We start from the raw sequence: 21,614 nt of genomic DNA, 5'->3' as shown, positions 1-21,614 counted from the left end.
AGACTAGTTTAGACCCACCAAAAACCATCAAAATGGCATCTAAGAATGACTAGAGTTCTGAGAGAGATCTGGAGGTTTAGGGCAGATCTGTGTGTGCTTTCTGCTTTTTTATTAGCCAAAATACCCAGTCTGGGTTTATGGAGTTGATGTCTTGATCCCTCCACAATAATTCCCACAAAAGACCTGTTCAGTGAAGTTACCTCAGCAGGCTGGGCTGGAGAGAGGACACCCAGCCCTGGTGGGGGATGAGCACAGCTCTCACCTCAGAGGCCCTTTCTGACCCTCAAGCAACAGAACTTATCCCAAAATCTATTTCAAATGTCCAGCAGAACAGTAGCTTAGTGCAGACACCATGCAGAACATTTTGGAATTGGCATCATCCAAAACTTTGGCTATTTCTGTCCTCCTTCATAGTGGGTGCCAGTAGTGAGGCTGGGGAGGGCTGCTGGAAGAGACAGCACAGCAGTTTTCTGGGGTGACACCTGTTTAAACACAAGCCACTTGCCTGACTCTTCCCTGTGTCCTGTCACTAACATCCCAAATGCACTAACTCTTTGGGGGCAGCTTGCTCTTTTCCAATGTCCCACCCTGGTACAGCCTGTGCTTGGATGGGGAAAGGTATTTTTGGTTTTTGACTCTGTTTTACACTTGAATCACAATAAGCAACTTAAATAATTTGGCCCATCTTTTGGCAGTAATACAGAACCTTAGTGTGAGCAGCACAGCTTAGTTTGGCTTAGTTTTAAGCAATTTTAGAAGTGTGTGTGTCCACAAAACCACAAAACTGGACCTCTTCCCTGGGCCAGGGGGGTGGAGAGGGTGGGGACAGTGTCTTCCTCTTTTTCAGGCCATGAGTGGCAATGACATTGGTTGTATGAGTTATTATCTGCCCAAGCATCAGTGATGTGGGCTGAGAAAGGGCACGGAGAGGTGTGTGAGACAAACCTTGTGTCCTGGTGGAGGGAGAGCAGCCAGGTTACAAGGAACCAGCAGTTTGTTAGAGGGCAAACAAGTCTCACTGCATTTCTCTCAGCAGACACTTTTAAGGGTTTCTCTGCAGCAATAAACCCATCCCAACCACAGAGGCCATGCCAATGACAATTCCACATCACTAAATATCCACACTGGCATCACCAGTGGGTCCATGCCAGGCATCAAGTCAGGATGAGAAGCTGCTCACCACTTTCCACTGGGCATTGCTGCCCCAGCCCAGCCTCACTGAGCCACTGGCTTGTCTGGGGATGTGGGTTTTTTTAGTAACAATCCCCAGTAGCAGCTGCTTTCCTCTGAGAGCAGAGCCTGGAATCTTGTGGAGGTTTGTGACTGAGCACAGGCAGTACAGGATGGGTTAAGTCCTGTGAAAACAGTGGGAATGATAGTGTCTCCTGATTGTCCCCATAAACCATGACAAATCTGATTTTTTTAGTGGTGGGTGCCCTCCCAGAGCGTGGATGTGAGTTTAGCCCAGCACAGGGGATGCTGCTGGCCCAGGTGGGCAGGGTTAGGTGGTGCTGTGTGTTTTACACAGACTGTTCCTCCATGCTGTGTTCTCACTCGTGTCCTGGCATCCCTCTCTCCCCCAGGCTTATGCAATGATGCTGTCCCTGTCTGAGAACGCTCCCCTCCACACGTCCTCCCAGAACTCTCTGGGGGCTTGGCTGGACATGGCAGGAGCAGCTTCAGAGTCGGGGACCTTTAACCCCATCAACCACCTCTGAGAGGTCCACAAGGCACTGGCCGGAGCCCAGGTGGTGCTGCAGCCATCCCAGCAAAATCCCAGCCAGCAGAAGATGGATGAGAGGGCCTCAGGGAGTCGTCTGGACTTTGGGCTGAGAAGGAAACCTGTCGCATCCGACCTACACGTCCTGCATTTTTATCTCTCCGGAGTTTTCCTTTCTAATTTATCAGAATGAACCTCTCCCAAACTGGATAGACCCTGAAGCAGCCCCAGGATTTCACAGCCTGTAGGAATAGCACAAGCAAGACACGAATTGCAACAGTGCAATCAAAGATTGGCCCCTCCAACCTTCCAAACCAGTGTCACTGAGCCAGCACAGCCTGAGCAGGAATGACAGCTTGGAGCCACACAGCAGCACTTCCTTCCCATCCAGCTGAATGGTGAAGCACCAAGGGAAGAGAGCCAGGTGTGACCTGTCCCTGGTGCAGTTCTGACACAGCCACTGGAGTTATGCCAGGGAAAGGCAAATTCAACCCGTTTAACTGACCCCATTCGGAATTCTGCGCTCCCACAGAAACACTGTCCTGTCCTTTGCTCCCAGCAAAACACTGGCACAGTGCAAAGCTCCTCCCTCCAAGGTGAGGCCACGTTGCCTGCAGTCATCATGAGCCACCTGCAGCTCCCAGCTGAGACATCTCCAGCCTGGAACAGTGCTGAGGTTGGGGTGACAGAGGTGTCACAGGGACACGGATGGTCGGCTGTGCCCTGAGCGAGGCTGGGAGAGCTCCCTGCCCCTCCTGGTACCTGCGAGCCCAGCATGGGCTGGGAGTGCCTGAAGCTGGTGGAGCTCCTGGAAATGCTTGGATTTCTCCAAGCACAGAGGTCACAGGGCAAAGCCTTCCCTGGCTGTGCATAAGGAAATGTTTTATGGGCAAGTCTCGCCTCACCCAGGGCAGCTGGGACACATCTGTGTCACCTCCCGGGGGTTTCAGGGTGACATCACCCCGTGCTGATTGTATCTGTGGCACAGATCTCTGATTCACACCGTTGTTTTGGCCTGGTTTTCCTTCTGCTCCACCTGCTGCTGCTTGACCTGTGATTTAAGTAGAAAGATGAGTATTTACATGCTCCAGCAGCCTGAGGGGTGCAGAGCACAGAGATAAGAATCCAGTTGTCTCTGTGACTCCAAAATTTCTCACAGAGATTTTATGAGTGATTTCCACTCACTTCAAAACCTCATCTTCTCTACTGATACACAGCAGCCTCCACAAATCCTGTGGGCTTTGTGCTGTTCTCCACTGCAATTCCCATCTGCTGCTGGAGTGGGGAATTTGGAGATGGCATTCCTTTATGGAATGGTTAGGAAAGCCATGGAAAAGGGCAGATGGAGGGTTCTAAACCAGTCCAGTGTGGGAAATCTCATTGCAGCAGGCCAAAACAACAGAAACCAGCTCCCTGAGCAAAGCAGAGCTGGAGTTGGTTGTAACAGCTTTGCAAGTCAGCTTTGCACCCAAGAGCACAAGTGAGGCTGATTTTGGGGAGCCTCAGGGTGCCCCCACAGGAAAGCATCCAGGGTGCCCTTGGTACAGAGGGAACGAGAGGTAAATTAGCAGCACCAGTGTGTTTCCCAAGAAAATTTATCCTTCCCTTTTTTTGGTTTTCCACAACATCCTGTGAAAGTGCCCAAGGCTCTGAGAGCACCAGGCGGTGTGACTGAGCTGCTTCATGTATTTGCACAAAGCTCCTGGGTAGGCAGAGCCTGAGAGCTGACCCTGCTGGAGGCTCTGCAGAGGAGAGGGACAGCCCTGTCCCCTCCTGTCCCCTCCTGTCCCACCCCATCCCATCCCATCCCATCCCACCCCATCCCCACTCCAGAGGCTGCAGCACAGCCCTGCCCAGGCACTTGGCCTTTAAATTATTCCCACAGGGGCCAACTGAAAATAATAAAAGAATTGTTTCTTTTCCTGATGGAATTTATTTTAATCTGTATATAACTTGTCACTTGGGCCTAATTCCTTTCTTATTTTATTTCTTCCTTAACAGTATGTTTTGTTGGGGTTTTTTTTTGCATTAGATATCATTCTTGTGAAGAAATCATGTTAATATAAGTATGTAGTGAAGGACCAAAATTGTGTTGTTGAGGTTGGATGTGGGATGAGCAGGGAACAGGAAGATTTTGTCCATGTGCCAAATGACCCCAGTCAGTGCTGCCAGTGGTGCTGCCCATTCTCCAGACAATCATCCCTCAGCTGCCCTTTGCCTTGTATCTCCTGGGGCATTGGAGGAAGGTTCCAGTGATGGGGAGCAGCACAGCAGGAGGAGGAGGAGGCCAGTGGAGATGCTCTGCCTCGATGGCCCTGCTCCAGGACAACATGGAAAGGGCCTTAAACATGGGGCTGGATCCATCCTGTCCCATTCCAGCTGCAGCTCTGTGACTCCTGGCAGCTGCTCAGAGTAAACCATGTCTGAGCATCTCCCTGGCAGGGCCTGTGGCACTGCCTGCTGTGCTGGAACAGGACCTGTGGGCAGCAGTGAGCGTTTGTGTGCTCTGAACATGGTTTGTTCACCCTTGAAGAAACCTTAGGGCAGGTCAGCATTGCACCCCACAGCACAGGGAGGTGACAGAGCAGCCGAGGGAGTGGCAGTGAGCTGGACACCAAAATGTGGGCCAGTACTAAGGAATGAGAGTGTTATTGTGGGGATTTATTTGGGGTATTTGTGGTCTCCCCATCCCTCTGTCAGCCCTGCTGCCAGTTGTGTCATTTCTCCTGAAGCAGTTGCTCAGGTGCTTGCTCCGACTGAGCTCACACTGTCACCATCCCCAGGCTCATCCTGGCTCTCCAGGGATATCCTGAGGGCCCCTGGCCAAGGATAGGGAGGTATTATCCAGTCAGGGATTGAGGACATTAAAAATATAGGGTTTAAAATCATTAAATGATTTTTTTTTCTTTTCATATTTCCTAATTTGGTTTTCTCCCCATTTTCTCTAGCTTGTGTTGTAGGATCTCCTGACTTGTTTGATTTAGCACTGATTACAAGTTTCAGTTTTTCCCATTAAGATAAAGAAACAGGAAGCCTCTGAACTGAACCTCTGTTAATCTCTACCTTTCATTGGATTGCACTTGGAACGTGCTGCAGCTCACAGCAGCTGTGGAGGTTCCATTTTGCTGCTTTAGCAGAGAATCTCATCTTCTCAAGGCTGCTTCCCGAGAGGTTTGTGTCCAGGACATTCTGCTATCAGAGCACTGCTGCCTTCCCAGTGCTGCAGAGGCTCTGGAGCTTTGGTGAGACGTGGAGCTGTGGTGTCCAACCCCATGGACAGGCTGGGATCCAGGGCAGGTGAGGGTGGCAGGGATGGGAAGTGGCTGTGGTGTGTCCAGTAGCCAGGGCACCACTCCAGGTGTGGTTTTAAACTCAGAGCTTTGTGTAGGATCTATTTATTTAAAGTATTTTCACAGCCACAACAGCACAGAGGAGAGAAGGAGAAGCCCTGGATATTTTTGGAGTGGTCGGGGAGGGCTGGGAGCTGTGCAGGGCTGAAGTGTTGGTGCTCCATGAAGGGCCCTCGCTTTGGCCAGAGCTGAACCTTCCTGCCTGAGCTGGTCAGGGAGGAGGACGTGAATATTGTGTCTGTGCATTCCCTGCTTCCCATCAGCTCAGAGCTGGTGGTTGGTCCTGGTGTGATCACTGTGGCTGGTGCAGGCAGCTGGGAGCTCTCCAGTGGGACGAGCTGAGGTTCTCCCACGGGATGTGCTGAGGTGCCAGGTCCTGCAGGACGTGTTGATGCACCCAGGTCCTGCAGGACGTGTTGAGGCACCCAGATCTCCTGCTGGGCTACTGGGTTCTTCCCTGGGATGTGCCCTTTGGTGCTCAGGCTACTCTGGGTAGGTGCCTTTCTAAGGTGTCCAGCAGGCCCTGCCTCGCTGGGTGCCACGGGGACATCAACGCACAGGAGCCCAAACCCAACCGGGGTTGACCAAACAGAGCCAGGTGTGCTCAGCTGATTCCGGGACAAACACCCTGCTGGGGTCCTGTCCTCCTTGGGACAGCACAGAGGAAGCTTCTGCCCTCTCCCCAGTCAGCACTTAGACACTCAGTGGCTGCTCCTGGGAGCAGCTCCTGGCTGCCCATGGCGCGGACGGAGCCTTTCGAAAGCACTTGCACAATGAGGTGAGCGTTGTTTGACTCTAAAGCATCGAAGCACTGGATCGTGAGCCCCCCGTGCCCCCCGCCCAGGTCAATCTGCTGATTCCCACTCAGTTTTTTTACGTGCTGTACTCTGTGTGTGTGTGTGTGTGTGGCGGGGGGCAGGGGGGGACAGCGCTGGGGACACTGCCCGAGGTGGCAGCGCTGTCCCCAAGGGGTGGGAGTGGCATCACTCGGGTCAGTGCTGGCAACACAAAGGGCAAAACCCTCTGCTCCTCGCCGGTGGTCAGTAGTGTTCTCACAAAGCCATGAAACTTCTCCGTAGTGTTGAGTGAAACTGTGACTAAAAATGTTTTTTGAATGATTCCGAGGTTCTTTTTTTTTTTTTTTTTTTTTTTTTTTCTCTTTCTTCTGTCGTTAATTCTTATTACCACTTTGGAAGAAGAAATTAAAAAAAAAAAAATTAAAAAAAAAATTTAAAAATTAAAAAAAAAAAAAGAACAAAAAAGAAAAAAAAGGCAGCTTTGATTTTCCAAATGTGCAATTCACATGTGAACAAAGTAATTCTGAAAGTAATTCTCAGTGTATTTTACATTCTCGTTGCTCTCTTCAAAGCAAGAGATGTTTTGCCCTGATGTCATTTCCAGCCTGCAGAAGATGTAATTTAAAACATATATATATTGTGCTTGCAAGAATCATAAATCTGTGCATCATATGTCATTCCTTTTCCCATTGTTACAATACAGATATGATTTAGGTTGGATTTTTTTTTTTTTTTCCTTTAGACCTGTATAGTGTTTTTTTAAAATCAATTGTAAATGTCTGGTTTTCATATAATGTTTAAAAAACATTGAGAAAGAGGATGGTGCTTGTTCCATATCATTCTTGATTGTATATTGCTTCTGTTATGTTTATAAGTAAACTGTGCATGACTTGTGTTTAGCAGTCATTATTGTGTCCGTTTGTGAAATTTTTATTAAAAAGAAAAAAATTCCGTAGATGCACTTATTGTATATGTGATTAGATTTTGCGTCCGAGGCTCGAAGCCTCGAACTGCCAAGGAAGAAAGAAAAAGTGTTGGCAGTTATTAATTAATATGGAATCGCTTTGTTGGGAGCATAATGAAATAAAAGATATGAAGTGTAGAAAATAATTAAAAAAAAAAAAAAGAAAAAGGCAATTTTACAAATTTCATTTTGATGCTTGTGATAAAAGACAAATGTACTTGTGTAGAGAAATTCCTTTAAAATAATGAATAGAAAAAGCTGATTTTGAGGTTAATGCTGTAGAATAGGAATGTATACCAAATGTAATCTTTCCAATGCTACAATGAATTTATACATGAGATTGATATGCAATAAACCTGTGTGCTTTTATAAGCAGTGGTCCCGTGAGCTTCTTTCCATGGAATAACCATGGAGAACATCCCCAGTAATGGGACACTGGATGTGTCACTGTGTGGCTTTGCTGCTCTGGGGTACCTGTGGGGTCTGATGTCCTGTGTGTGGTTTGTAATATTCAAAAGAGCTTCAGAAATTTAAATTATGGCCACCCCACTTGCTGCTGAGGTCAGAATCATGGAACCACAGAATGATTAAGGTTGGAAAACTCTCCAAGACCATCCAGTCCAGCCTGGCTCAATCCCCACCTTGTCCCCAGCCCAGAGCACTGAGTGCCACATCCAGCCTTTCCTTGGACACCTCCAGGGATGGGGACTCCAAACCTCCCTGGGCAGCCCCTTCCAAGGCCTGGCTGCCTTTTCCATTAAAAAATTATTCCTCATATCCTGGCACAGCTCGAGGCTGTTTCCTCTCACCCTGTCCCTTGTCCTCCAGCCAGGGAGTTGTGCAGAGCCACAAGGTCCCCCCTGAGCCTCCCTTTCTCCAGGCTGAGCCCCCCCAGCCCCCTCAGCCCCTCCTCACAGGATTTCTCCAGCCCCTTCCCCAGCTCTGTGCTCTTCCCTGGAAATGTTTCAGCCCCTCAGTGTCTCTTGTGAGGGGCCCAGAGCACTGGAGGCCTCCCCAGGGCAAAGCAGGTGCATCACATCCCACTGAAGAGATGGGATGCTTGTACAGGGAGGAGCGAGAATATTCCAGGGTGGGAGAAACTGTTGGGCATCGGTGAGCTGATGGAAAAAATGTCAAGCATATTTCCTTTCACAACCAGAGCACAGAGCCAGTGAACTGCCCAGTGATAGCGGTCAGATGGTTCAGCTCCAGGGGACCCTGGGAGCAGAAATTACTTGAAAGCCGGGTCTTTGAGCTAAAAAAACCCATTACACAAGTGATGAATGGCCTCGCTTCAAAAAGTCATTCATGGTGATCAAATGATGGTGTCCCACGTTGGGGATAATGGCCCTTCCCCGGAGATCGGGAGGGTTTCAGGCAGAGCTGAACCCTTGAGTAGGAGCCCTCCTCTCGCTGGAGCCTTTCTCCTTATTAGCCCCGGAGGGAAAGGATAAAAAATCTATGGGATAATAAAGCTGCGATAATGGGGCGATTGTCAGGCAGGCCCCGGAGTGGAGAGAACAGAGGCATTTAAAAGAATATTGCTGACAAGTGGACTTTGTCATGCACAAAGTGCTCGAGATTCACCACAAACAAGTGAGAAAAAGGGCCCGTTTGGGGGATGGGGAGGAGCAGAACAGGGGGGGCAAAAGGGAAGGTCAAGGAAAAGTCTGTTCCCAGCACAGACACAGAGCACTGTTGAGCCTCCCTGGGTTATGGGACAGCTGTCACCAGCCTGACCCTCAGATCCTCTTTCCCAGTAGCTGCAGAGTCCAAAAGCAGCGGGAAGTGATTTGTGCGTCCGGAGGGACGGCCCGAGGTTACCTTTGACCACTGAGGACACAACCAAAGCGAGCATCACACACGCCTGCAGTAAGGGACAGTCCCTGGGCTGCTGAAATACCGAGGGGGTGTCGAGGACAGCCGGGGGACACTCGTTTGTCACCCGTTAACGTGACAGGAGAGCGACACCGCATAACCACCCCCCCGCCTCCAGTGACTTTACAGAGGCGCCTTTAGGGGATGGGAATTCCCAAATTCCAGGGAAATTCCCAAATTCCAGGGGCCGGCAGCGCCGCTCCGCGCTAACACCCCATTAACATCATCAAGAAGCGGCAAAACACAGTTCCTAGAGACAATTAATTAATTTTCCACCCCTGGCGAGGCGGGGTGACCCCGGGCCGGGGCGCGGGGATGTGCGGGACACCGGGAGCGGCACCGCCAACCCGGCACGGCCTCGGGGGCCGGACCGGCACCTCCCCCTGTCCCTCCCCGGTCCCTCCCAGCCCTCCCCGGCCCCTCCCATCCCATCCCATCCCATCCCTGCCCGCCGCCGGGCTCCGAGGGGCGCGGTAGGTGCGGGCGCGGCGGGCTCGGGGCGGGGGCGCCGCGGGGGGACCGGGGACCCCGGGGAGGGACCGGCACCGCCATCGGACCAGCGCCGGAGCTCCAGGGCGGGTGGCGGCCCCGAGAGAGCGGCTGCCAGCGCCTTCCGGGGAGGGGACGGCGGGGACTGGCTGTCCCGTCCATCGGGGCTCGTCCTCCCGCGGCGCTGTCCCCGCTGTCCCCGGGGGTCGCAGCGCCCTGCGATGTCCAGGGGGTGGTTGGGGCAGTGGCAGAGGGGTTTGGGTGCCCCCAGCCCGCTTTCAGCCCTGCCCCGCAGCCCTGGGTGCACAGGGGTGGGAATACCCGAGTCACTGTCCCCGTGTGCCACCGCGGGCAGTGACACCGGGGATCCAGCGCTGTGCGGCCACCGAGCCTCCCCCCGCCCCAGCGCCCAGAGCTGGGGATGCTGCGGCCCCCAGACCCTCTGCATTCAGGCCTGTTTATTGCTTTATCCTCGGGCAGGACGGGGTTAAGAGCGGAATGTGCAGCTCTGCTCGTCCCAGGGACACTTGGCAGAGCTCCGGACACAGAGCGTGTGTCCCCCGCCTGAGGACAGTGCCCTGAGCAGCGTCTCTGTCAAATGGGCTGTTGTTGATGGCTCTGTGCTGTCCTCCTGCCAGTCATTCATACAGGGAAAGGCACGGTCCGGCCTGGGTTTGTTTCCTGGTCTTTGAAAGGGAACAGCTTGGAGATGGCACTGGCACACAATGGGACCTCAGTGGAGGGGAACTAAACCAGAACTTCTCCTGGAGTTATGTAACAGGCAGAGGGCATAAAACACTCTGTGTGTTCTATGGGGGCAGAGTTCTGTAGGTGCACGGTTCTGTGTGTGGCACAGGAGGGGATGAGTGACCTTAATCCTGGCTGGGGAGCCCCAGGGACTGGGGCAGGTGTTTTTGTGGGCGGTGTGGAGCTTTTTGGGGCAGGTACGAGCTTGGAGCAGCCCAGGGTTCACGGCCAGGCGCCGCCGGGGATTCCACAGCCCGGGGGAGGTGCCTTCAGGAGGGTGCAGAGCGGCTGTGGTGGCTGGCAGCACCCCAAAGGGGAGTGAGGAGCACGGAGGTGTGGCATAGTGGGGCTTGAGGAGGCTGCAGACCTGCCCAGCTCAGGTCTGAGCCTGTCCTGGTGCCTGTGGCACGGCCTGCCTGCTCCTGGTGCCTGTGGCACGGCCTGCCTGCTCTTGGTGCCTGCCTGCTCCAGTGCCTGTGGCACAGCGTGGCTGCTCCTGGTGCCTGCCTGCTCCAGTGCCTGTGGCACAGCCTGGCTGCTCCTGGCCACATCCTGGAGCTCCCAGCCTGTCCCTGGCACACGGGTGTCCCCACGGGGAGCACGGGCGGTGACAACATCCCAAGTGTGTCCATACAGGCCCTGCCTGCGGAGCATCTTGGGAAGCCGAGTCCTGTGCTGTCCCAAGGTTCCCGTGGCTCAGTACTGCCTCACTGGGAGGTGTTCAGCCACTTATCTGTCTGTCTGTCCTCCTCAGCTGGCTGCTGCCCTGGGCCACCGCCATGTCTCGCAGCTCCTCTAGTAGCTCTGTGGATGACAAGACCTTGCTCCTGGAGTACCGATGCCACCCAGTGCGGCCAGAGCCCTCCAGCCCCATCTGTGCCCCTGGAAAGACCAGCTCCACCACGGCTCCCAATGCCACCCCGCTGTCACCACTGTCCTCCCCCACCTCGGCCGAGCCCCGTCGCATCATCCTCAGCACGGACAGCCCGGCCGCGCTGAAGGTGGGAACGCAGCAGCTCATCCCCAAAAGCTTGGCCGTCTCCTCCAAGCCCAAGAACTGCCCCTCCCGGCACCAGAGCTTTGGGGCCATCCGGGAGCCCCTGAGCCCTGACCCGAAGAGGGTGGCAGTCCCCATCCTGGCCGTGGAGGATGAGGATGATGGTGGAGGGGGCCTCAAACGCAACCTGAGGAACATGTCCTACCGTGCGGCCATGAAGGGCCCTGGTGCCGAGCTGGAGCCAGCCAAGGCCTCTCCCTCACTGAAACCCGTGTCTGAGGATGGCAGTGCCCTGCCCAACCGCAGCCCCGGCAGGAACAAGGTGGGTTCAGCACCCGCTGTCACCCCTGTCAGGCAGGGATGAGGTCCTGCTTTCCTGGAGGTGACAGAGGAGCTGCAGGATCCACAGCTGTAATCAGTTCTGGAATTGGTTTGCTGAGCCTGGTGTCGTGACTGGTGCCTTGGGAAGCTCTGTGTCACCAGCAGATGCTGCAAGTCCCTGGAGAGCCCGGGAATTGCTGACATGTCTTTTATGGGGAGTGGAGTTGAGCTCTTGGCAGGCGGCGGGATGTTTGCAGGGTGGGGCTGGCCTGGAGAGTGGCTCCAGTCGTACACAAACATGGGTGAAGCACGTCTGGAGAAAGGGAGACTCCAGAGCAGGCAAAGTCCAGGTGTGAGAGAGATTTGGCAGGAGCAGTGCAGGTACAGAATGGTTCTGAGCGTGACCCTGGTTACAGGAGGTGAAAGCTGAGTCACCTGGGTAAGGCAAACAGAGCTCAGACAAAAGCCAGGCTGAAAGAACAGGGTGGTGTGGGCTGACTGGCACAGGTAACTCCCCCTTTTCCTGAAAGAGTTTTCCCAGGGCCTCAGGAGTGTGGTAACCACAGCAGGCTGTCCTCTTGCCCTTGCAGAGAACCCTCGGGAGGAAGCGGGTGCAGAAGCGTGGTGGCTCGTTCAAGGACCGTGAGTGCTGCTGTCCCCCATCCCCTCTGCCTCAGCCAAGCAAATCCCTGCAAGGCCCTTCCCTGCTGTGCTGCTCCCTGTCCATGGCCTGGGGCCATGGCTTTTGTCTCTATTTCCCCGAAGCAACAGGAGCATTGCTGCCCTGCTTTCCCACTCCTGGGGCTGATCACTGATCACGCTCCAGTGGCTGCCATGCTCACAGATGGATGGTTCCCAGGGAAAATGGGAGAGCTGTGAGAGGCTGCTGGGAGCAGGAGCCGCTGGGTAATCAGTGCAGTGCAAAGTCCAACCTCGTCAGGGAGTTTCTGGCCTGACTCGGTGGCATTTGTGGCCAACAGGGCAGGGCAGCCGTGGTGGGAAGGGAAGCCTTGGGCTGGGAGAGGCTGCTGTGTTGACCTCGTGTCTTCTCCTCTGCAGAGCCCCGGCTGTATCAGGAGATCCGTGAGAGAGGTCTGAACTCTGTCAGCCATGAGTCAGATGAGGACTTGCTGGAGGAGCCCCTGCCAGAGGAGCCGTCCCCTCCGGGTGCTGCTATCGTGGTGCAGAGCTACCGCCCAGCCCAGGTCACCTGGAGCCAGCTGCCAGAGGTAGGGACAGCAGCCCAGAGGGTCCAAGAGTTGTGTGGGGATGATTCCACATCATTAGTCCTTGCACTGGCATGTTCTGCTCTGTCCAGCCCTGGCTGGGACATGCAGGGTGTGCCCAGGGCTGTTGGTGCAGGTGATGCTGCTGTGGTTGGGCTTCACCCACAGTTGAAGGGAAGGTGGGTGCTCTTGGCTGGGCTTTCCCCGCAGACTGTGGGGAGAGTAATCTTCATCCAGGGAGTGGCAGCAGCCAGGTGCTGGGGGCTGGGGGGCCAGGTGATGATACAGGGGGTGATGCAGGAGTGAGTGATGATGGGCAGTGGTGGTGGTGAGTGATGGTGTGTGATAGTGTGTGAGGGGTTGTGATGGTGTGTCATGGTGTGTCATGGGTTCTGCTGGTGTGTGAGGGGTTCCGATAGTGTGTCATGGTTTCTGATGGTTTGTAATGGCTTCTGATGGTGTGTGATGGTTTCTGATGGTTTGTAATGATTTGTGATGGGTTATGATTGTGTGTGGTAGCGTGTTACAGTGTGTAATGGTTTGCGAAGGTTTGTGATGGTTTGTGATGGGTTCTGATGGGTTCTGGTGCTGTGTGATGGTAAGTGACAGACTGTGATAGTGTGTGATGGTTTCTGATGGGTTCTGATGGTTTGTAATAGGTTCTGCTGGGTTCTGGTGCTGTGTGATGGTAAGTGACAGACTGTGATAGTCTGTGATGGTTTCTGACGGGTTCTGATGGTTTGTAATAATTTGTGATACATTCTGGTGGCATGTTACAGTGTGTAATGCTTTGTGATGGGTTCTGGTGGTGTGTGGTGGTGGGATGTGCAGTGGGGTGGCTGACACAGCCCCAGACCGCACTAGAGGGCGTGCAAGGACCATCATTCCTACTCATCCACAGGTTCTGGAATCCGGCATCCTGCAGAGGATCTCCCCCGAGGAGCGCAAGCGGCAGGAGGTGAGAGAGGCCTGGGACATGCCCAGGAGAGGCACCAAAGGCTGTGGGACACACGTGGCTCTGTCAGGGTCAGTTCCAGGTGGAGCTGGGTACAGCTCAGCTCGTGGTGCTGCTGCTTCCAGTTGCTCCAGGACTGGGCAGTGCTGGGAGGGCTCACCTGCACAAATTGGTGGGGAAACAGGCAGCTCCATTGGATGCTGATGGGAAGGGAAAATATCTTCATGCTGTGGCTTTTTAACAGCTGGGTGTCCTAAAACACACTGGGATTATTGGTATTGGCCAGACTATGCATGAGGTGACAAAGAGAACCAACATGGAGCCAAGTCATTCCCAGTGGCTTTGTACCAAAGGAGTATAAATAAGATTTAACAATTAATTCCCAGCTTTGTGCAGTCGGTTTATGCTGTTGCATCTTCCCTGCTTTCTCCAGGCAATGTTTGAGATCATCACTTCAGAGTACTCCTACATGCACAGCCTGAGCATCCTGGTGGGCCACTTCATGAGGTCAGAGGAGCTGAAGGAGACCATGACTCAGACGGAGCACCACCACCTCTTCTCCAACATCGGGGACATCCTGACAGTCAGCACCAGGCAAGTGGGGCCTGGGGCTGGCACCAGGCAGGCCTGGAAGGGGACCCTGAGCTTTTTATTTGTAGTGCTAAACCAACCATCCCTTGGATTGTTGAGGGTACTTGCTGGGAGGTGGGGAGGAAATATCTTGGGAGCCGGTGCTGGGTGAGCTGTGTCCGTGTGGGAAAGCAGCAGGAGGAGGATGCAGCAGCCCTGGGAATGGCTGTGGGGGTGTTGAGGGATTGTGGCTTTGATGGGGCAGAAACTAAACCTCATAGAGGGCTGAGGTGGAGGAGGGATCCCGTTCAGGGATAGAGGAAGCGTGTGCCTCTGTGGAAGGCGTGGGTGTCTCGGCTGCTGGAGCTGCCCTGCCAGAAGGGATCCACGCCCCATCTCCTCTGAGAAAACTGGGGAAAGCATGGAAACATCCATCTCCTCTGGGAAAATTGGGAACATTCAGTTTGTCCAGCGCTAGTGAGTCATGTGGTGAGGCTGTTAAAATTCTCTCCTCAGCTTCTTTGAAGACTTGGAGAAGCGACACCAGGAACATCCCCTGATCCCTGACATCAGTGACATTGTGGAGGAACACGCCTCGAAACACTTCAACCCCTACATCAGCTACTGCTCCAATGAGGTCTATCAGCAGAGGACACTGGATAAGCTGCTGTGAGTACAGGGCTTGGGCTGGCCAAGGAATTGCCTCCGAGGGGCTCTGGGCTCCAGGGATTGCAGAGGGACACAGATGGGCCTTGTTCATCTCCAGGTCAACTCTGACTCTGTTGTTGGTACATCTGTGGCTTAACCCACATTTTGGTGGGCTCACCATCTCTCTCTGGGTGCTTTTCCACCACCTGCTGTGGGATCAGTCCCGTTTCTGCCCAGCGGGGCACTCAGAGCCTGGCAGAGTGACAATGAGCACCCCAGGCAGTGCCATCACTGCTCTCCATTTCCCATGCGTGTAGAGCTGCTGGAAAATCCTGACGACTGAAGAACGTAGTTAATGGAGCTTTCTTATCCCATTCCAGAACCACAAACCCCTTATTTAAAGAGACCCTGAAACAAATTGAAAGGAAACCAGAGTGTGGAGGCCTGCCACTGATCTCATTTCTCATTCTGCCCATGCAGAGGGTAACACGGCTTCCGCTGCTTTTAGATGTAAGTAATCACACGGTGGCATTGCTTGACACCTCTTAAGAGGTGTCTCAGCTGTTTCCTTTGTTTGCTGAGCCCAGGACAATCTCTGCTTGAGCCTCCAGCCCTCTGGAGCTGGGCCCTGGATGCTGAGCCTGTATCCAGGAGAAGCATTTGGATAACTCTCAGGCGCATGGTGGGATTCTTGGGGTCCTGTGTAGGGGCCAGGAGTTGATCCTAATGGGTCCCTTCCAACTCAGCATATTCTGTGATTCTGTGATTTATATCCAGAGCAATCTGCTTCTCTGGGGGTTGTCAGGTGTGGAGCTTAAAGCTCTGCAAATAACACTTCATGTCTTGGTGCCATCCATCTGGATGACCTGAGTTTCTTCTGTGCCTTGTCTGGCACAGGGTGGGGTGACACAAGTGTCCTGATGGATGGGTGGTCAGGCAGCCCAGGAATGGAAGGCAGGTCTTGCATTCTTCATGGACATCTGCTCTAAATGGCCAAGCTGCTGGATGTGGGATTTCCAGTAACTGCTCCCAGTCTGTGGGGGGCTGCAGGGGTGAGGGCCAGGGGGTGGCCAGGCATGTATCAAACATGAAACCCCCAGGTTCACATCTCCCAGCACTGTCAAACCTTTCTTTGACCACTGGGAACAGCTCAATCAACATGTGGCATCCTGAAATCCCAGGGAAGCGGCTGATGCTCCCTTCTCTGTGGTGCAATGTCACTAAAGCTTCTTTATCTTGGAATTCCAGACCGTCCAGCAAAAAACAAACGCACACACTGCAGCGTACGGAGCTGCCACCCGCGCTGTGAAGGCCATCAGCAAGGTGAGGCCCAGCTGCCAGCCCTCCACCTCTCCTCCTGCCAGCTCAGCCCTCTGGAGCACTGATCCAACAGTGCCATTCCAGCCTCTCATTTCCCTCCCAGCATCAGTTCACTTGAGGCTCCTCTGCTCCAAACAGCTGTCAGATGAAAACATTTTCTTTTCTCTTTTTGAGAAAACTTCTTTTCTCTTCTCACCTTTGTCACCTCATCTCAGTTTGTTCCTTTTTTTTGTCTTCTTTTCATCTTTCCTCTTTGGCCCACCGTTGTCCTTCCTGAGACAATTCTCACCATGGTTTTTGGGCAAAGGGCAATGAATGAATCAGAGAGGGAAGTGTGGAGTGCAGGAGTCACAAGCTGTGCACTGTCTGTGCTCCTGGATCTCATGTCCCTGTGTTTTCCCATCCATTGATCAGTCACATAGGCCAAAGGGACTGCAGCCACCACCATGCCAGTGGTGACTCTTCCTTTCATCCCCCTGAAGAGCAGCTCTTGGCAGCACTTTCCTGCTGCTCCCAGTCTGTCCTACTCTCACATCCAAGCATCCTCCCTTCTGTGTGATTGTCCATCCTCCTGCCTTCAGCTCTTCTCAGATGATTTTCTTCCTGTTGCTCCTCACTTCTGGTGCAGGTTCACTTGAGTCCTTCTCCAGGCAGAGCCCATGTGCCATCCCTCTCCAGGAGAGCATCCCACTGCCTTTCCCCAAATCTGGCTTGAAGTCAGGATTTTTCTGTCTCTCCTGCTCTGTGCAGCAGGACAGTCCCTAATGCTGGGGGTGGTGTGGGAGATGGATGGGCTCAGTGTCTGACCCCTCTCCACTTCCCTTGGGATGTTTTTCTCTTCAGCTGGTCAAGAGCTGCAATGAGGGAGCTCGGGCTATGGAGAGGACGGAGCAGATGTACACCTTGCAGAAACAGCTGGAATTTGGGAAGAAGAAGGTGAGGTCTTGTGGAAGTGGTGGTGGGAAATCTTCTGGGGCCTGTTCAGGCAGGTCAGACCTGTGCTGGGAATCCTTCTGGGAAGCCTGGACTGGGCTGTTGGATGCAGGCAGTTTTTGAAGAGTGTAAAGCCATGACAGTGTCACCCAGTGTTGGGGTCCAAGGGCTGCATCTCTGGGTGTGCTGGAGGTGGGTGCACAGCCGTTCCACCTTCCACCTGCCCCCTGGAAAATCCCTTTTAAAGGACACTTAAAACCATGTGGTGTGTCCATCCCAGCTGACCCCAGGGCCACTGCAGGTTCACTTCTAACCTTGACTGTGCCTGCTGCTGGTGAGGAGGGCAGTAACTGAGCCTTTTCCTGGTGCTGTTGCAGCCTTTCCCTCTGATCTCGGCGTCCCGGTGGCTGCTGAAGCGAGGGGAGCTGCTGCTCTCGGAGGAGCCCGGCATCTTCCGCCGCGGCGCCGGCCGCCTCTGCCACCTCTTCCTCTTCAACGACGTCCTCATCATCACCAAGAAGAAGAGGTGAGGGCCCTGACTTTTCCCTGTAGAACAGATAGGGCATTAAACCCCAATTTCCCAAGCAGCACAATGCAGAGAAATCTGTGAAGTTTCCCTGTTTTCACCTTTTTGAGGTGTCCCTTGTCAGCCAGAAGAGAAGCACGCAGTCCTGCCAATGGCTTTGCCTTGGTGGGTGGGTGACCAGCAAGTCCCCAGAGCCATGTCCCCCGCAAACATCAACTCCAGGCTGCTCTGGCAATGCCTGCTGAGCCTCCTGTGCCGGGCTGGGAGCCGGGGAGTGGCCTGGACCCCACAGCTGAGGCACTGATCCCGTCTGTGCTGCAGTGAGGAGAGTTACATGGTCATGAACTACGCCACGCTGGACCAGGTCACCGTGGAGAAGGTGGAGAGCTCAGATCCACCCTCCCCTCCTCCTGTCAAGGCTGGTGGGCACCTGCTCCGGGTGGTGCTGGAGAAGGACAGTGAGGGCCGGCGGGAAGAGGTGCTGCTGTCAGCAGAGACACTGTGAGTGACACTCTGGGATTTTGCTGGATGAACTGGTGCCCTGGGAATCCTCTGAGGCTTCTGCAAATGTCCCTTTACCCCCATGCTCCTCTTCCCAGAAATGGGGATGTGCACAGGCCTCTCCCAGGCTCTGTTCCTTCCTCTCCCTTACATTTCCCATATAATTCCCATATCAGCTTCCCCTGTCCAAGTGAAGCAAAGCAGCTGGGCCGTGTGTGCCACTTGGGAAGTGTCCTTACACTGAACAGTCTGATCAAATGCTTGTCCAATCTGACTCCCCTGGAAAGCATTCATCCTGCTGGGAATATCCCAGCTGCTGCTGACCACAGGGCTGCTGTCCTAATGCTTTCTTTGTGTTTCCCTCTGGCAGGAGTGACCGGGCCCGGTGGATGGCAGCACTGATGCACAGGGAGAAGGAAAAGCCTGACACCATTCCCAAAGGAGGTACCGAGTGCCAGAGGGCAGCCTGGTTCTGCTGGGATTCTCTGGTACACTGGAGCATTTGCAGGGCCAGGTTTCTGCCTGGTTCTCCTCCACTCCTGCCTGTGCAGAGGAAAACCCCACGCCTTGCTCCTTAGGAGTTGCCTCCCATGAAGTTATCAGTCACAATTAACCTTAAATACATTTCCTGGGAGGCACAGTGGAATTCCAGGAATGCCTTCAGCTGTTGTTAAAGGAGGTTTGACAGGCTTAGAGGGATAAAGGGCAGGGACAGGAGGAAATGGAGCATGCTGTGCTGTGCAGCACTGGGTGGGCAGCTGGGGGGTCACAGCTGAGCAGGGGGGACTGTGCCTGCTCACTGTCCCTGCTGTCTCCTGTCCTGCAGACCTGAACCAGGTGGAGATCACCCGTGCCTACATGGCCAAGGAGGCAGATGAGCTGTCCCTGCAGCAGGCAGACATTGTCCTGGTGCTGGGGGAAGAGGATGGTGAGTGCCAGCAAGCGTGGGGCTGGGGCTGGGGCTGGGGCAGGCTCTGCCCTCAGCAGACCTGGGGCTGGGGGAACCTTCAGTGATCCCAAGGGACTGGGATTTTAGCAATTGCAGAAGCTTCCAGGAAGCCCTGACTGCTGGTGAGACCCATGGCACGGGCTGGTGCTGTGTCCCAGCAGGTGACAGTGGGTCCTGGGGGGCTGAGGGAGGTGGCACTGCCATGGGCAGATGTTGTGTTCCATAGGGGTGACTCCTGTGTGCAGGCTGTGGCTAGCACCAGCAGCAGAGGCACCAGAAATGAGAGAAAACACCCCCCAGAACAGGCAGTAAATCAGAAACCACCTCCCCTGCCATCCCTGGATGGCTCTAGCCAGCACCTCTAGGGAGGGTAGTGGTGCATCCCCAGGATCCACAGCCCTTCCAGCCCTGACACCTGCTCTGTTCTCTCCTAGGCTGGTGCTGGGGGAAGTGGGGCTGGTTCCCAAAGGACCCATGGCCCTTCCCAGCCCTGACAGTGGCTCTGTTCTCTCCTAGGCTGGTGCTGGGGGAAGTGGCTGCAGGACAGGGGCCAGGGCTGGTTCCCAAAGGATCCATGGCCCTTCCCAGCCCTGACAGCCACTCTGTTCTCTCCTAGGCTGGTGCTGGGGGGAGAGGCTGCGGGATGGGCAGCGGGGCTGGTTCCCCCAGGCCTGTGCCCGGCCCATCATGAGCCGTGTGGCTGCCGAGGGCAACGTGCGGCGCATGGAGCGGCTGCGCATCGAGACCGACGTGTAGGGACAGCCCAGGGGGACCCCTCTGCCCCAGGGAGCTCCAGACCTCTGCAGACTGAGCCCACCGAGAGGAGCCTTCCTTCTTGAGCTGTGCTTGTCTCAGGAGGCAGATCCCATCATCCAGGACGGGTGTGGGTGGCAGCTGTGACACAGCAGCTCCCTCTGGGAGAGCTGGCGCCGGGCACTCCTGGCAGGGCTGGCACTGGTGACCCGGAACAGGCTCCGGGAGCAGCCGAGGGCTTGGCTCAGGAATGCTGGAGCTGTTCTTGGCTTTGAGGTGCCTGCACCACTGTTCTCCGTCCCTGCTGGCAGCTGCTGCACACCTGGTGTGGGGAGAGCACACCCCAGTCAGGGATTTTTAGGAGTTTAAATCCAGGTGCTTGGCTTATTCCTCAACTCAGTTTGTCCTCCTGTTCATCTTTTTTCTGTCTCTCCCTCCCACAACAATTCTTGGGCCCTTTGGGCAGAGCTGTGCCCTGCACAGGTGAGGTGATGCCGGACACCTTTCCGTCACTTGCTGAAATACTTGATGCCAGAGTTGTTCCCATGGAGTCAGCTCTGGGGCCAGGAGTGGGATATGCTCCAGGCAGAGGGGGAAGCAGGGGCAGGATGAGGAGCAGTGCTGCAGCTCCCACCTGCCTTTCCCTCCTCCTAACTGGGGAGGGGACTCAGCCCCTCACACCCCATGCAGGGGACATGGCAGCTACAATTTTGGGGTGAGCCAGCCCCATACACTGCCAACTTCACACTCACAGGGGCAACACTGATGTAAGTTTGTGATTGATGTCTGTTCATTGATGTCTGTTCTGATCAAACTGTTAAACTATAAATTAAGGTACAAATAAATTCTTTGATACCAATGAACCATGTGTTCTCTGTTAGTGGTGGGTGTCCCTCAGCACAACAGCTCCAAGGAACCAGGTTGTCCCAACTGTAAGCCCTAAAAAGAAGCTTCATTCTGCTGGTGGCATTACTGTAGCCTCTGCATGTTCTCACACAACATGTGCATCTTGTGGAACACCCTCCAGAGCCCCTGCCAGCCTGCTGTCACCTGGAGCTGTGTGACAGCAGCTGTCAGGTGAATTTAACTGAGACAGACAAGATAAGTAAAAACTCAGCCAGGTTTTCTGTTTATTTCTTTTAACTGTGGAGAAAGTAACATTTTTCATCAGTGCTAAATTAAAGAAGATCCAGAAAGGAAGGCAGTACGAGAAAAGAGGAAGCAAACAAACTGGATTAAGAAATATGAACAGGAAAAGAACATGATATAAAAATACAGGTACAGGGCTGCTGCAGTCCTATGTTCAGACATGTGGTTTGCTCTGAGCAGCTGCCAGAAGTCACAGAGCTGCAGCTGGAATGGGACAGGATGGATCCAGCCCCATGTTTAAGGCCCTTTCCATGTTGTCCTGGAGCAGGGCCATCGAGGCAGAGCATCTCCACTGGCCTCCTCCTCCTCCTGCTGTGCTGCTCCCCATCACTGGAACCTTCCTCCAATGCCCCAGGAGCTCCAAGGCAAAGGGGAGCTGAGGGATGATTGTCTGGAGAATGGGCGGCACCACTGGCAGCACTGACTGGGGTCATTTGGCACATGGACAAAATCTTCCTGTTCCCTGCTCATCCCACATCCAACCTCAACAACACAATTTTGGTCCTTCACTACATACTTATATTAACATGATTTCTTCACAAGAATGATATCTAATGGAAAAAAAATACTGTTAAGGAAGAAATAAAATAAGAAAGGAATTAGGCCCAAATGACAAGTTATATACAGATTAAAATAAATTCCATCAGGAAAAGAAACAATTCTTTTATTATTTTCAGTTGGCCCCTGTGGGAATAATTTAAAGGCCAAGTGCATGGGCAGGGCTGTGCTGCAGCCTCTGGAGTGGGGATGGGATGGGATGGGATGGGGTGGGATGGGATGGGATGGGATGGGATGGGATGGGGTGGGGTGGGGTGGGGTGG

The 21,614-nt window shown here is 54.0% G+C and overlaps 2 protein-coding genes across 3 annotated transcripts in view; both read left to right on the top strand.

Moving 5' to 3' along the window:
• Positions 1-3,654, top strand: part of PRDM16 (PR/SET domain 16) — a 302,027-nt gene extending 298,373 nt beyond the window's left edge. Inside the window, exon 17 of the mRNA XM_083876951.1 lies at positions 1,584-3,654. Coding sequence (XP_083733077.1) covers positions 1,584-1,718 — 135 coding nt within the window. The 3' untranslated portion in view covers positions 1,719-3,654. The remainder of the gene's footprint in view (positions 1-1,583) is intronic.
• A 5,490-nt stretch (positions 3,655-9,144) lies between these two features.
• On the top strand, positions 9,145-21,514 carry ARHGEF16 (Rho guanine nucleotide exchange factor 16). 2 transcript variants are annotated; one of them, XM_083876964.1, is made up of 15 exons: positions 9,145-9,182; positions 10,700-11,264; positions 11,854-11,905; positions 12,323-12,492; positions 13,391-13,447; positions 13,878-14,038; positions 14,531-14,683; positions 15,043-15,172; positions 15,911-15,985; positions 16,826-16,918; positions 17,293-17,441; positions 17,763-17,942; positions 18,313-18,386; positions 18,769-18,870; positions 19,508-21,514. In XM_083876964.1, exons 2-15 carry the CDS (start codon positions 10,725-10,727, stop codon positions 19,645-19,647), a joined length of 2,076 nt encoding a protein of 691 aa, XP_083733090.1. In that variant the 5' UTR covers positions 9,145-9,182; positions 10,700-10,724; the 3' UTR covers positions 19,648-21,514. The 2 variants fall into 2 exon arrangements, with proteins under 2 accessions (XP_083733090.1, XP_083733091.1); XM_083876965.1 differs by having other exon boundaries at positions 9,173-9,186.
• The last annotated feature ends 100 nt before the right edge of the window (positions 21,515-21,614 follow it).

The sequence above is a fragment of the Zosterops lateralis genome (assembly GCF_965231275.1).
Source record: "Zosterops lateralis genome assembly, chromosome: 22".
NCBI lineage: Eukaryota > Metazoa > Chordata > Aves > Passeriformes > Zosteropidae > Zosterops > Zosterops lateralis.
This window is presented reverse-complemented; position numbering and strand designations above follow the sequence as displayed.